Source organism: Xyrauchen texanus, chromosome 19 (genome assembly GCF_025860055.1).
Source record: "Xyrauchen texanus isolate HMW12.3.18 chromosome 19, RBS_HiC_50CHRs, whole genome shotgun sequence".
NCBI lineage: Eukaryota > Metazoa > Chordata > Actinopteri > Cypriniformes > Catostomidae > Xyrauchen > Xyrauchen texanus.
In genome coordinates this window covers 10,319,407-10,334,970 of record NC_068294.1, presented here as the reverse complement: position 1 = coordinate 10,334,970, position 15,564 = coordinate 10,319,407, and the positions used below count along the sequence as shown (strand labels likewise).

The window sequence follows — 15,564 nt, the reverse complement described above, 5'->3', positions numbered from 1 at the left end:
CTTGGTAGACGTTTCCTTTTTTACTTGGCTCGCTATGTATTGTCGCCTGTGGTGTTACAGTAAGGAAAGTCATTATTGGGACACTACGGGAATCTGTGCATTGATTTTCACCTCTAAATAGCATTCATGCTTGGTCTCATGGTGTTATTTTAATATCTAATCACAGTTTAGTTCCGCTGTGGGTCATCGCACTGAACCGTGTGCAGATTTTTGTCCAGTGTGAATGTGTTTGCTCTGAATTCCAACACGATTTCGATTGATGTAGATGTAGATAGAGTTGGCTGAACAGGTTTGTGATGCTCAGGCTGCTCGGGGGTACGTTTTTGGGGTCCATTTCCCCCCAAGCATTACTCTCTCTCCGGGCCTAGGGGTGAGTGAGAGGGCTGCACAGCTGGGGAACAGATTTCGATTGACCCTCTCACCGATTCTGTACCCCTACACTGTAAAACCTGGCAAAGTGAATTATGTCGCCTGTGTTTTGTACACTGGGGGGGTTGGTGGTGCTCTAATGAAGTCCAGACCCCCAGGCTTTAGGATGAGAAACTGAACAAATCTTGTCCTGTTTGAGGTTAGAATTGCACATAAAATATCAAATGAGCGTGCATTTTTCTACCCTTGCCATCCCAGAGTGCAATGGCAGGATACTTTTTTTTTTTTTGTTGTTTAAAATTCCACAAAATTAATGACACCGACAATAATAATGACAAGTAACAAGAAAGGGCAAAACAGGAATGGCACTTGCCAAGTTTGTACGGTTAAGTTCCGCTTTAAGAAACATTTCCGTATTGAAAAACACTTGCAGAATCAGAAACACGCCTGATTTACGATGTCTTGCTCTGTTCTGTCTCTGTTGACGCCTGCTCGCTGGAATGTAACACAGAGAAACAAGTGTTCGAGAAACAGCTGCCCCATAACATGCTAGCGATTAGTGGCTGACTGCAGGGCCACCTCAGTAATGACCCCATTAGAAGTGTACAGGTGACCAGCTAATGATTTCAGCTGTAGGCCACTAACGGTTTTAGAAATGACTGCAAGTTTTTTAGAGCACAGAGAGTGAGAGAGGGCAAGAGTGCCATATTTGTAGCTTGTGTGGAGGTCTGGCAGGTGCAGTCAGGCTGAACCTACAGCAAACATTCACAAGTGCAACACTAATAAAACACAGACACACATGTATACAGCAGAGACTGTTGTAAAGAACTTACACAGAGCTTTCTGAATCCAGCTGAGAGGAGACATGCATCAGTTAAAACGAGGCACAGCTCAGAAAAGAAAAACAAATATTCTGCTATTTAGATTTAAGCAAAATCAAACAATTATGGAAGAGGAGTTCAGTGTGGTCAAGGCAAAAAGAATGCAGTTGTTAAGCTGATTAGGAAGCAACACATGTAAATACCTGTTTCCTTCATGCCTTATGCACTTGGTACACTTGTTGTGCATCAAACAAGCTGCTCTATTCTGTGTCACATGCTCAATTAGAGTGTCCTAATAGCATGAAACATTTGCTTGTAATTTAGCCATCCAGCTCCAGGAAATAACTTCTCACTGCGCAGTGGTTTACTTGTCTCTCCGCAATTACAGGCAAATTAGAAATTAGCTGGAAGCGTTTAGCACATTTACCAATAAAAAAGTGTATTACATTTCCAACATGCTGCAAAGTCTGACAATGCCATCAGCTGTATGTGTGTGAATCTTTTTGCTAGTTTGCTAGTCTTTTTACGATCATTGTGTAAACAGCTATTCGAAAATGCTATTGTAATGGAGATTGAAATCCATTCTGTACATATTTTGTTTGTTGTTTATATTTTTAGCTGTCCAAAACGACATTGTTATTTGTACGTTAAGATGTACAAATAGTAACAATAAGTAAACCTGTGAAAGTCAAGGTCAAAGGTCATAAGCGTACGAACCTCATGTGATGGATCCTCGCTTTGTCATAGCTGTGAAGTTTTCCACGCTGACGTCTAATAGCCAAAGACGACAAGCGACAAACAATCGGGGTTGAATTTGATTAGATGTCTAATCTGTGAGCGAGCTGCGGGTCTATTGACTCAGATCTTCTCGTGTTGAGGAGCGCAATCAGTGAGCAATGATGGCACATCAACCCCTTTGACTACACAGGGGCCATTCAGCAGATTGCCTTCTTTCTAAGTTCACACTGTACATCAAAAAGACGATCAGTGAAGTATTGATGGCAAAATGCTTATTGTGTGTGAGAGATTGTTGTCTTGACAGTGATGCATTGTTTTCAGAGTGCATTTCGTTTTTGTTTAAGGTTTATCGTGAATGCATTTATAATTGTAAATTTTTTCATAACTTTGTTATGTATAAGTGTGTACATTTGTTTTAAATATACCTGATATTTAAACAGCATGGTTTGGAACCACTATAGATATATTTAGAGGGGCACGTCCCACCAAAGTTTTAGATTAGCGGTCATTCAAAATAGTTTTTTTCAATGATTGAATCAGTATAGTTATTGTTTCTTCCCTCCAATCTTGAATATTTAGTTAAATTCTTGTATTTAAGTAGGTTTAATGGAGTATTACGGGTTCAATTCAAGTTAAGCTCAGTCGAAAGCATTTGTGGCATAATGTTGATTACCATAAAATATTTATTTCGACCCCCTTCTTGAAAATAAGCAAATAACGAGGTCACAGAGAGGCACTTACAATAAAACTAATTTGGCCCAATAGTTTTGAGGGTTTAAAGGCAGAAATGTGTAGCTTATAATTTTAGAAAATTAATTGTTCAGTTAAACTTTTTCAGTGTATTATTTAAGTTTTAGGTTTTGTGGCGTAACGTCGTCATGGCAAGGAAGTTGTAAAACTGGATATTAGTAAATTAGTAAGTTATTGCAGTTATTGCATCACACTAAAATCATTTTAACACACATATTGTTTACATCTTTTGGCTATAGTTTTGAAACAGTGAGTATTTTAATGTTTACAGATTGCTCCTTTCACTTCCATTGTAAGTGCCTCACTGTTACCCAGACTTGTGTGTGTGTGTGTTTTTTTTTGATAATTCACATTATGTAACAAATGCTGATGATGAGCATAACTTGTAATGAACCCAGAATATTCCTTAAATGCCTGTATTTAAACAAACAAGTGTGAAGTTATTCTATTCAGCACAAACTATTCCAAACCAATGGAATGATAAACAATGATCACATGATTAATGAAACTGAAAAGTATCATCATTAAGTCTTTTTAAGACTGACTTAAAAAAAATTATCCAAATGCAACCAGAGACACGAGACACATATTTTAGGATGTCTGTAAAAGTGTTAGTGTGTCTACGTGTGTGTGTGTGTGTGTGTGTGTGTGTGTGTGAATAAAGCAGTGAGCAGGCGATGGCAGTGGTGCACGCAGCTGGTGATGTATGTGCCAGCTTATCACTGGGAGACGTGACAGACATGCCGTTTGTGTTTGTGTGGCAGAAGAAATCATGGAGAGATGACAGCCCTTTCTTTATGCAAAGATCCTCTCTGACACATCGGCTTTGACTTATGGCCACCCATTCCTGTGCTGCGGTGACAAATGCTTCTATTACTCTGTGCACTCTGTCACTCTATGAAGGTTTTGCCATGATTTTATGTCATAATATCCAATTAGTGTTATAGAAACAAAGACGCAGAATATCCATAAACGCGATCAGCACATCTGGCACAGAGCTTTAACTTCAGATAACAGCCATGTAAAATACGCATTCTCATACTTTAGGGAGATCTAAACTGCCCAAATTGACAATTTACAACACGCAAGGCCTGTGCTGAACAATTAAATCAACACATACTTGAAAAGAGAGCGAGAAAAAGTCTTTGCTCACTTTGGGATCGGTGAGATTGGAAGTGAGGCACACTTTAACTGTAAAGTTTAGAGATTAAAAGAGAAAATGCTCAAAAATCAGTCATGCATCTTTCACAGCCAAATGCATATTTGTACCGCACACCCTCAGAAACCAACTATTGCTCTAAACTCAAAACTGAATAGTTATTTGTATTTGTATTTTCTGTACAACAGTTTTAATGTCCATGAAGCTGAAATGGGTGATTTTCACAAAACTGAAAGTCATTTTTAATCCCAAATCAAAACAAAAATATGCAATTATATTTTGCATTAAGAAAATTAAGCCTACATTTAGGACCTTTTAATATTGCTTTGCATTGTGACATTATTTTTAGGACACTTGAACACATTTTATCCTCCATTTCTCATTATTAAGACATCCAGATATTTAACTTTTACTATTCCTATTGATTTGAATGATAATTCTCATTAACGTAACGTTACTGTATTACAGGGGCCGAAAGTGCTGAAAGTGTATTTTATTGTATTAAATTGTATCTTGTATATTACAATTCGATTTTTTATTAAAATGACTTGCCTTATTTTTTAATCTTCTATATTTTTCTTATTTTAATTTCTTTATTTTTGTGAGTGTGTAGTGATGCTTTGGCAATATTGCATGCCAAAAAAATCATTTCAATAACGCACTTTGAAATTGAAATTGAGAAAGAGAGAACGAGAACTACAGAGCTGACATCGTAGCAGATCAAGATAAGAAAAAAGTGAGACCTGGTTTGACCACATTGGCATTTGGTTTTCAAAACAACCTCTTCTATTCTCTCTCTCTCTCTCTCTCTCTCTCTTCCACTAATCCCAATCTGCTGGCCGTGCTCCTGCAGCGCTTTAGTCCTCAACTCATTAAATCTTATTACACAGCTAATAAGCGCTAACCAAACATACCGCTGCCATGCTGACTGCCTGCTGCCGCCCCCCACCCCCAACACCACATTTCCCGCCCAGGCACACACACACATACACGCAGGCATGGGCAAATGTATGCCACAGTAATTGTATCTCTCTGCATAAATTACTCCTCTCCACACGTAAACACAGAGTATGTGCATATCTTAGTATCTGCCATCCTCAAACTACTTCCGCAAGTACCCTGATGAGCTGGAGAAGGCAAAAAACACTCTAGCTCCCTCCTCCTCCTCTCTCATTTAGTCCGTATTGGACATTTATTAGAGTAAAGGTCAAATTAAATATGATTCCCTTATGTAAGTTAATTTAGAAAATGATCTCCCATCGCAGATCTTTGATGAAGGTGGTTGCTTTATCGACCAAATCTCAGATGATCTGTTCCAGCCGCGTAACATTTCTTGTCGACGAGACCTTTTACAGAAAGAAACTGTCAGGAAGGAAGCAAAGGAGAAAAAGAAATGGAGTAGAAAAACAAAATGTGCAATCGAGGAAGGAAGAGAGAGAGAGGGAGAAAGAGATTTATATTTACTTGTTGGATCAGCACGTTGGCTCTAAGCCAGGGCAGAGATGATTTTTCTGCGTCACATTTGTATAAACAGAGCGCTGTTGTACGGCTCATTAGTTCGATAGTGAGAGAGAGAGTGGAGCTGTAGTTAAAGACTTCCCTCTGTCACAGTCCATCACAGGCGTGATTAATGTCACTGAGATGTAGGGCTGAGACTGTGATGCCACCCATAACCCACACACACCCACACAATCTGTGTCTTATTTCTTTATTCTGCAGACATTTTAATAAAGACCTTATGGTAAAATATTGCTTTTAATGCACTACATGTACACCTTTTGGTTTATTACATGTGTGTTCCATACAACTCTTCAGTAAACGTTGGATTTTGGATTATGGACTCAAAGCTGCACATTTCTTTAGATTATAAACCATTTTGTTCTGTATATCACAGACTAACAATCACGATTCAATTAAATCCTGCCCTACAGTATTTACAGCACAGTCTCATGACCAGTGCTGGGCAAGTTACTTGAAAATAGTAATCCATTACAAATGACTAATTATTTATCTAAAATTGAAATCAGATTACTTAAAAGTAATCACATTACTAATTACTGTACTTTTAAGTTACTTTATAAAACAATCTTCTGCTCAACAAATTCAAAATAATATCTGTATTTCTTCCTTGTTTGTTGTTTCACACAAGTCATACACTCATCACCTCACATTTCTCCTTCACAATGACTTGTTATGGGGGCAATAATTCATATGGTCTACACAAATTATATATTAGAAATAAGCATAACCCTATAATACACTTAAAAGTAATACATTTAATTGAAAGTCTGTTACTGTAATCTGATTACAAGACTTGTAATGTAAAAATGTAATGCATTACAGTACATTTTTAACTATAAATGAATACGTTTAGAGTAACTTATTACTTTGTAATTGGATTACACCCAACAGTACTCATGACAACTCGACGCTAACCTCTTATCCACTTTGATTGAAAAAGTGGTGGAGATAGTTGGAGGTGGTGGGGGGGTCGTCACTTATACCTTCTGCATTAAACACTTACGAAAGCTATTTGCAAAGGAAAATTTGGCCAAGGCAAAAAGTGGTAGAGACATCTCCCACCCGTCCCACCCACAAATGACAGCTTTGCTCTTATTTTATACATTATTTTAAGAAAGGAATCTTCAGTGAACAAATTGGGTTATTCTATATATATATATATATATATATGCAATACAAATGACTGATGTATGTCAATCATCTGTAATACGCTTCCCAAGTCTCGTTTCAAAAACAGATGTTTTTGTTCTTCCATGGAACACAAAAGTTATTTTCCTATTAAAATCACAGTTATGTTTAGGGTTTGGGTAAGGCGTTTGACTTTGTGGTTTGGTTTGGGGTTAAACTTGTAGAAACTACAAGTTAAAATTGTAGGAACAGCCATTGAGAACTGTGAGGTTTCTCTTTATTACGTGGTAGACAACAGTGATATTCCTCTTAAAATCATGGTTAGGTTTAGGTTTGAGTTATGAGTTAGACTTTAGGGTTAGGTTTATGTTTTGGTTAGGAGTTAGTTAAACTTAGGAAAAAATCGTAATAACAAAGTTTGTTGGTTCGTTTGTTTTTCTCTATGGGAGTAAATGTCATGCCTTTTCATACAAGCCAACATGTACGATTTTATCTTCTATTTCACTCGGAAATATGTCAACTTTAAAATGAGAGCTTTGCAACAGTTTCCCTTCAATTTAATCCTTTCAAAATGATCTTCAATATGAGATTGTTTTATTGAGATGTACATGTGTAGGCACGTCTGCATGCAACTAAACTCTCTTTTCCGCTTACACACTTACACACATTAAACAGCTAGCTCTTAATATCTCAGTAGAGTTCACCGTGTCCTGTGTATTGACAGTTTCTTCTGCTCTGCATGTTCATTAGCAGATGATTTCAGAGTTAGAGATTCTGTGCTTAGTATCTATTTCCCTCAAGTGTTCAGACCCTTGAGCTGTGAGGATTTTAGCCTGGGGTTACTTTTTTCATTTAACATAATTAGACTTTTCTGTATGGCATTAAGCCGGCAGTGTGCAAAGGGGTGCAGACTGGAAATACTGGCTGCCGTTGCATAAAGAGAGATGGAGCTCTTGTATTCTTAAACATCATCATTACAAACCCCTTCAGCTCCTGCTCTCTGAATGGTTTATAGTTAAATCGGCTCTGTGAGAATGTATTTATTGATTTAAATAAAAGTTTCTTCAAGTGGAGGTATTACGTCCAGAATTGTGTCAGAACTGTCGTTGTTTCTGGCTTGAACGGTCTTTCCCTTTTCTTTTCCCTGGGTTTGTGACGAGAAGATGTCAAACAGTGTGTTTAACGGAGTCAGATGAAGACAAGTGTGAGAGTAACAGTTGTTGAGCTGTCCGTTAGTGACTGATTTACACAGCACTGCTATGTATGTATGTGTGTGTGTTTGTCACCTCAATTGCTTTTTTCAATATAGAGCGTGAATGAAAGCAATGCAGGCGGCCTTGTCGCTGACTCATAACTGCTGGAGTGGATATGGCAGCAATCAACATAATTAAAATAATAACACTAACAAGTTTTCCGAGTCGATCGTTTCCTGCTCGTAAAGATCCATGCCTTGTGAGAGCATGCGGGAAAGCTCTCTCTCTCTCTCTCTCTCTCTCTCTCACACTTCATCAGAAACATGATGCCTTGCCTCCTAGTCCTAACTGAGCTGATGGGGTAATGGAGAGGAACTCATGATGCAATATGTGTGTGTGTGTGTGTGTGTGTGTGTGTGTGTGTGTGTGTGTGTGTGTGTTTAAGTGTGATGTCGTAAAGGTGTTCTTTTCTTTTCTACCCCACAAATGTGTAATTTAGTAATTCCATCGTCCTTTGTGAAGGTGATAATTTGTGTTTATATGCACTTGTGCTTTTGAAGCAACGCAGAGACAGAATTTGGCTAGGTTGAAATATAAGGGTAGTTGACATGAAATAATTTTGGGTAGTTGACATATCTTGTGGTGTGATATGCTATATTCCACCTTAATCTTTTTTAAACAGAATTTAAAAAAATATCATGCTGCAGCTTATATGACCTCTTAAAATTGAGAGATTACATTGAAATGTATTTGTCACCACAGGACCATTTATAATGAACTAGTGAAGGCAAAAAGGTGATTGAAAATAGGGAGAAACTCAAAAGAAATAGTGACAAGTCAATACACTTTCCATATACATTCATACAGATTTTATCTTTAAAACTTGACGTTTATAAAGAATCTAATCGGACAAATTTTGCATCCACTACGGAACATCTTGTGGTGTGAGATACTATACTTTTTCTAAAACTCCATAAAACAGCATTTTGCTAATTATTTTCTAATTATAATGCATGCTTTCATGATTACATATTAATTGAAGGACTACATGGAATTTTTGTGCTTTTAAAAAAATTATTTTTCACACCACAGGACCATATACATATAGATAATGAAGGCATAAATGTGATTAAAAGGATGCACCTAAAATACGTTTCCCCTTGTACATTCATATAAATGTAACTTTGAATCTTGGACATGTTTTTCATTAACTACCCATTAATATCAAGAGTTGTTTAAAATGATTAAGACACTCATAGTGTTCTCATAATGTTATTTCTGATATTTAAAGCCATTTCACTGTAAAATTGTAATGTCTTGTTTGCCTTTTTCTTATTGTATTTTAAGGGCCTCCGTCAGACTTAGCACAGTCCTGACCAGTCTGTCTGCTAAAGAGCTTCAATGCAAATCGATAACTACAGATGAACAAGATCATATTTCCCATTTACACTGAAGTCATCCGCTTTTAAAAGTGCCCCTCCCAGAATCCCCCTCCCATATCTGCCTCTGTGAAAGCTGTTTTTGCCTTTAGTGTAGTACCTTAACTTCACGAATGAGATTTCACCAGGCTAGGATACAAATGAGGCATTAAGCCCTGGTAATAGGACTGAGGAGGGGTCAGGTTTTATTAATGTCCTATCAGGGGAATATCTCAACGAGCGGAGACAGAGAGTAGGCTGCTTTCCAAAACACTGAGCTCTCCACCCCGAGCGAAGCAGATGAACAAATATTTATGTATGAGCATATTTTCAAGATTTAAATGCATTTCAACCCACCTCATCAGGGTAATGTGTAAATAACAAACCGAATTAACAATGACGGCTGCAATCTATGGCCATGCAATCTTTAATTTAGTGATTTAAAAATATTATGGGCTACTTGCTTTGACTTCGAAGTGATGCGTGTAATTATCTTTAAGGTAAAAATACTAGTATAACAGTTTAATATGCAAAGACAACAATGCGTTTCCAAAGTTGACTTACCCAAAAAGTGTAAACACTTAGTGTGGTCAAAACATTGCTCTGTTTTATGTGAGCATCCTGACCAGCTCAACATAGCAACATTGGCTCACCCAATAATGTGAGTTTAGGGTGGGATTATCTGTTGCCAGACCAATGGTTAAAAAACATTATTTTAGAAATTAATATTTTTGTTAAACCGTTTGGTTTGCACTAATGGTGCAAAAATCACACACTTCGCCTTTAAATACTTCTTATAAAATATGCAAAATAGTTACAAGACCTACTCGAATTAATCACAATAATAATCAATATTTGAAGATAAAGACCCCCCAAATTAAAATAATTAAATATATGATGATTCAGTAATTAGAAATGTAATATATATGATTATTAAGATAATTAAAATACATTGCATTAGTGTAGCAGATGAGTGCAGAATACAAAATTGGCTTTAGAAGGCAATATATTGTTTGTTTCCATATCATAGAACATAAGCCCATCATTGGCCTACAGTCCACATCAATCCATTTTGCATTTTAATTCCTCAGTCTGTCTGAGGTAGCTTTATTATAAGGGCTTTACAAAGGACATTTCAATATACACATGCTTCAGACGGACACTTTTGGAACATCTCACTTTAGCTGATTTGCGTCACAAACACAGTGTATTTAAGCTGCTGTGCCAATTTAAACGTAACACGTCTCGAGATCCATGCATTTGGGGTTGTGCTCCATCCAGCTGTGTTTGAATGCAAGAAAACATCCTCATCTTGTGCTGTCTGCAGTCAGTAAGTCAGGCTTGTTGCATGTTCAGTTGAAGTTGCGCTTACTGCCCCCTGCTGGCTGGGACTCTCAAAAACATGAAGCTGGTACTTCAAGCATGAATTACTCCGATGGTATAGGAATATTCCTTATTATATTCAGAGGGCATGATTGAGTGCGTAATTTTTTTTAACGTGTTATTATTTATTTAATTAGTCGCACTGCCCTTAAAAATATAAATAAATGTAAAAATGATGTGTTAAATGGTTAGGCAGTAAGTTGGGTTTGACCGTGTGCTTGTCTTCGGTTTCTGCTTGAGGGAAAGGATGCATGCATTACAACCCCATTAAAAATACAGATCACCTGCATTTTAATCATCCTTACCTGACTTCAGGCCTTCATTTCTATCTTTTTGTCCCTCTGCGGCCCACATGTCCGCTGGATAAGGTAAGGAAAGATGATCAGTGATGTTTATGTAGCAGGGGAGCAGGGCTGAAGGTTTGATTGATAGGTGGATGTGTAGGGTTGGTGTGGAGGTAAGGGTTGCACAAGGCTCGCTGGTATCTGTCAGTCCACCGTTTGCCACGTGTTCTAATCGATGCTCAAGTGAGGCCCAGAGGAGAGCTGAGCAGGTTTGACTGACAGGTCAGGGAAAGAGAAACGCAGCAGTTGCCAAGGCGAGCTGTACCCAGTAGCGATTGGCAGCCGCAAAGGCAGACGGTGCCTTCTGGGTTCCCCCCGTCTGCGCCAAATTCCAATTGTTGAGGTGGAAGAGAAAAGAGTTCATGGCATGCACAGGGCAATGGAAAAAAAGCTAAATATCTCTTTCCTGCTATCTCTCTTTTTCCCATTATACCTGTATTTCCAGTTAGTCTGTTGCTATCTTCATTATCTGAGCAATTTGGAATTATTAATCAGCAAATTTACGCATTTTCTGCATACTCCCATTATTCATATGCAGAACTTATATATTATAGGTTTTGGTGACTTTTTAATGGTACAACATTATATTTGCTGTGTGATATTATTCGTACAAGTTCATGTGAAACTGCCATTCATCTGTCTACAAGTATATTGATTTAAAATGTAATTTCCTGGAAATTAATCTCTCTCTCTCTCTGTCTCTCTCTCTCTCTCTTTCATAGTGGTGTGGGTTTGGCAAGAGCCCATTATGAGAAGCAGCCTCCTTCAAATCTGCGCAAGTCAAACTTCTTCCATTTCGTCCTGGCCCTTTATGACCGACAGGGGCAGCCCGTTGAGATTGAGAGAACCTCCTATGTGGACTTTGTGGAAAAGGACAAAGTAAGCACCCTGCACAAACATACACCTCTTTACAACACAACATGGTTTTTGGAATATCATGGGGTGCAGCATACTGAACTTAGAGAATGCAAAGATGTGTGAAAAAAATATGTTGTGGGTTTTGTTTTTAATTTGTAAATTAAAACACATTTATCCTCATAGACATTTAGATATCTCCATGAGAATCTAAAATGTGGGAAATATCCCAAGAAGATTTATGTTCACTGAAAAAAAAAACAATCACTGGAAACCTGCAAGTGTTACCTTAAGGAGCTATTTCTACCTGATCTTACACTAAAAATGTGTTTTGTTGGTGTTAACTAGTGTAGTCAGTTTGATTCAGGGATATCAAATTATATTTGACTCTAATTAAACCAGTTAAGATGTTACAACGGTATTTTAGCACAGGCCAAAGTCATTGTTTATAATATTTTCAGAGGTTTGTCTGATTTGGAGGATTTCAGTGGGTTTCTTCTTTTTACTACATAATTACATAGTTATTATCATGTAATTAAATATGTTATAAGCTTGTTGTTAAAATAACAGGTTTCATGTTATGCTTATTGATAATACACATTTACAAAAGTTGAAAAAACTTCACAAAAAAACCCACTTCTGAAACAATTTCTGAAACCCCAGCAATGTCTTAAAACTGTAAAATAAAAAGAAAAGTGTCATCTCTTCATAATTGTTGATATATTTTCTATTCTCTAAAACAGACATTTATTTACCTGTTTTCTCTATTGTGTAGCTGCAGTGTGTATATACACTGAAGGACCCGCACTAATTACATGGCTTGACACTCAGACTGTCAAACACACACACACACAGTCTTGATTCTCAGTAGTAGCTTTACCAAAAACTACATATAGGGGGCAGCAATGAGGCAAAATGTACACATATTAAAATAGCTCTTAACTCTAATAAATCTGAGTATTTTTTACATTACAGTACATTAACAGTATTAATAAAATATATAAAATATTCTTATTAACTAAAAAAATATTAATTTGCAATATCTAACTTAAAATTATATTAAAAGACTATATTTATTTAATTTTTACCCCACATTCTTTGCCACTTTGTTTATCAGCTGTGCATAATTCATAGGATAAACATCCTGGGAATACATTTCTGCCACCCTAACCCCTCTCCTCTTATGCTCTCTTTCCCAAAGAAAAATAAAATAAAATCACCTCTCCATGGTACCATTGGCTCAATTCTGCAGTGTAGTCATGTGTTTGTACCTGCAGTGTTTGCTGAGAGTGTGTCGGAGGATAGTCCTGATCACCCCACAGTGTGTGTGTCAGGGGGTTGTTCTCAGTAAAAGGTTACAGAGAACAGCTCCGCCTACGGTCATATGGGACGAGGTCCAGCTGGCATGGTCAGCATTCTGTCCTCACTGTCCGTTCACCTCCACCATTACCCCCTCCCGGTGCCCCTCCACACTCTTCCACTCCACTTTGGGATGCTGCCAAGACAGTACCACTAAACTTGGCAATGAGATGTAGAGAAGATAGACAACAGAAAGACTGTCGACACATGTGGGTGTGTCATGACCCTGTGTTTTACTGGACTGATGTCCAGGGTGGACGTGATGTTTAAACAGAAACCCCAAGTAAAATCAAACTGGGATCACATTTTAATTGTTTATTACAAACAGACAATCTTTGGGATAGTTCACCTAAAAAAGGTGACTCTATATGACTCTAGTGGTCTTCTTAAGGGAGATTAAATGTGTGGGTGAGAAACAGATAAATAGTTAAGCCCTTTTTTATGACCAATCTTCACTTTCACTTTCACTTTCTTCTTTTGTTTATGGCGATTCAAATTCTTCATGCATATCGCCACCTACTGTGCAAGGAGGATCATTTATTGTAAAAAGGACTTAAATATTTACATTTCTCACCCAAACCTATCACATCACTTCTGAAGATGTGGATTTAACCACTGGAGTCATATGGATTACTTTTATGCTGCCTTTATGTGCTTTTTGGACCTTCAAAATTGGGCCACCATGCACTAGCATTGCATAGATCTACAATGCTGAAATATTCTTCTAACAATCTTCTTTGTGTTCAGTGTTCTGGTTTAATTCAAGGCAAAAATATTATTTAATATCATTGAATCAACCCAAATATAATAAGTTACACAGTCACATTTTATATTAGGTGGCCTTAACTACTATGTACTAACATTAAATACATACAAGACTATGTATTTACTGTGTAACTACGGGTAGGTTTAGGAGTAAGGTTAGGGTTAGGATTAGGGGTTAGAGTTAGGTTTTGGGGTAAAGGTTGTGTTAGGGGTAAAGTTAACAGTGTAACTACAAATGTAATTAAATGCAAGTACTCTAAATGTAATTACATTACAACAACATGTATGCACATAGTAAGTGCATTGTATCAAATGGTTAAGTACATAGTAGTTAAGGCTACCTAATATACAGTGGGTCCATTTACACTAACAAAACTAATTAGATTTAGAAATAGCTTGTTATGGTAACAGTCACAGCTTGCCACTTTTTACAGTGCAGTTCATGTGTTGTGATTCAGTTTGTGATAGAGTAAGTAACAGCAGCTTTGTGTACGATAAAGAGACATTTTTTTTTCAATTTGATGCAATAAAGATGTATTTAATATATTTGGAGTACATTGCCATGCTAAATTACTGCAAAACTGCATAAAACACTGAACAAATTCAACCCACTATAATGGACTTTTGCACTTTTTTATCCTCTAACATTGTATTTTTGGACCACTTTGCATCTTGCTGATGAGGGAAACTGAGTAAAAACTCATACAATTAAATAATAATAATATTATCGTGAGCAATATGTAATGTGCTTTGAATGTATTTTGTGTTTTTGAATGCCCTTTTATATGCATTTTTCTGCTAATTGTAAAGTATAGCCACATATGAACGTTCCTCTCTTTCTTTTGATTGCTTTTAGGAATACAATGGCGAGAAGACCAACAATGGCATCCACTACAGGTTACAGCTTCTTTACAGCAACGGTAAGACCCGTACTGCTCCTTCAAACCCTTTTCATAACCCATCAATAACTAAGACATATTGCGAGGCAGAGCTAGGCCAACTGTAAATGGTATGTAACCACAACCATGCAACATGTCTCATCACATCTGGAAGAGTATTTGAGAGCTCCATCTGTTTATCCTGAGAGGAGTTCATAGTGTTGAACACATTTGCCACCCTTTCACAGTTTACGCTCATGTATAATGTCATTCCACGTTACTCACCCACACAGATATGTTAAACACAGCCTCATTTGAGCGCACAGTTCTAAGTAAAGGACATACAAGCTAGCTGTTTCAAGCTGTTACTAACTGGTAGAGCATGGTGCTTGCAACGCTATAGGCCATTTGTTAGATTTACAAGGAACACGTGAACTGATTAAATTTATATCTTATGCACTGGACAAAAGTGTTTGCTAAATGTGTAAATGAAATGCATCAAAAACAGCTAGTGATGTTACACTTGTCAATGTTCTTTGGCACTGCAGTTTTAAAAAATGAACACCTTTAGTAAAAATGACACATTTCAAGTGATTAAAATAGAGTTGGGACTCATTGTAATATATGCAACATAATACAAAAGTTATTAAGTACATTCCTAATTTTTTTTAACACTAATAACACATATTAAGATCAATTTACAAGCCTAAACAGAACATAATAATACTTAATAACACGTCCTTAATAACATTAATAAACATTGTTACATTACATATTGCTGGACAAATTGTTAGAATATTGCATTGCTGACCAAAAAAGTTCAAATATAGTTAGACATATCACTTTTAAAGTTATGAAAATTAAAATTAAACTTATTATAACG

The 15,564-nt window shown here is 36.9% G+C and overlaps 1 protein-coding gene across 5 annotated transcripts in view; it reads left to right on the top strand.

The window, feature by feature from the left end:
- The window catches only part of LOC127659912 (transcription factor COE3-like), a 137,541-nt gene that overhangs the window by 4,101 nt on the left and 117,876 nt on the right, over positions 1-15,564 (top strand). For all 5 annotated transcript variants that reach the window (XM_052149897.1, XM_052149898.1, XM_052149901.1 and 2 more), the window contains exons 2-3: positions 11,547-11,703; positions 14,660-14,723. In XM_052149897.1, coding sequence (XP_052005857.1) covers positions 11,547-11,703; positions 14,660-14,723 — 221 coding nt within the window. The remainder of the gene's footprint in view (positions 1-11,546; positions 11,704-14,659; positions 14,724-15,564) is intronic.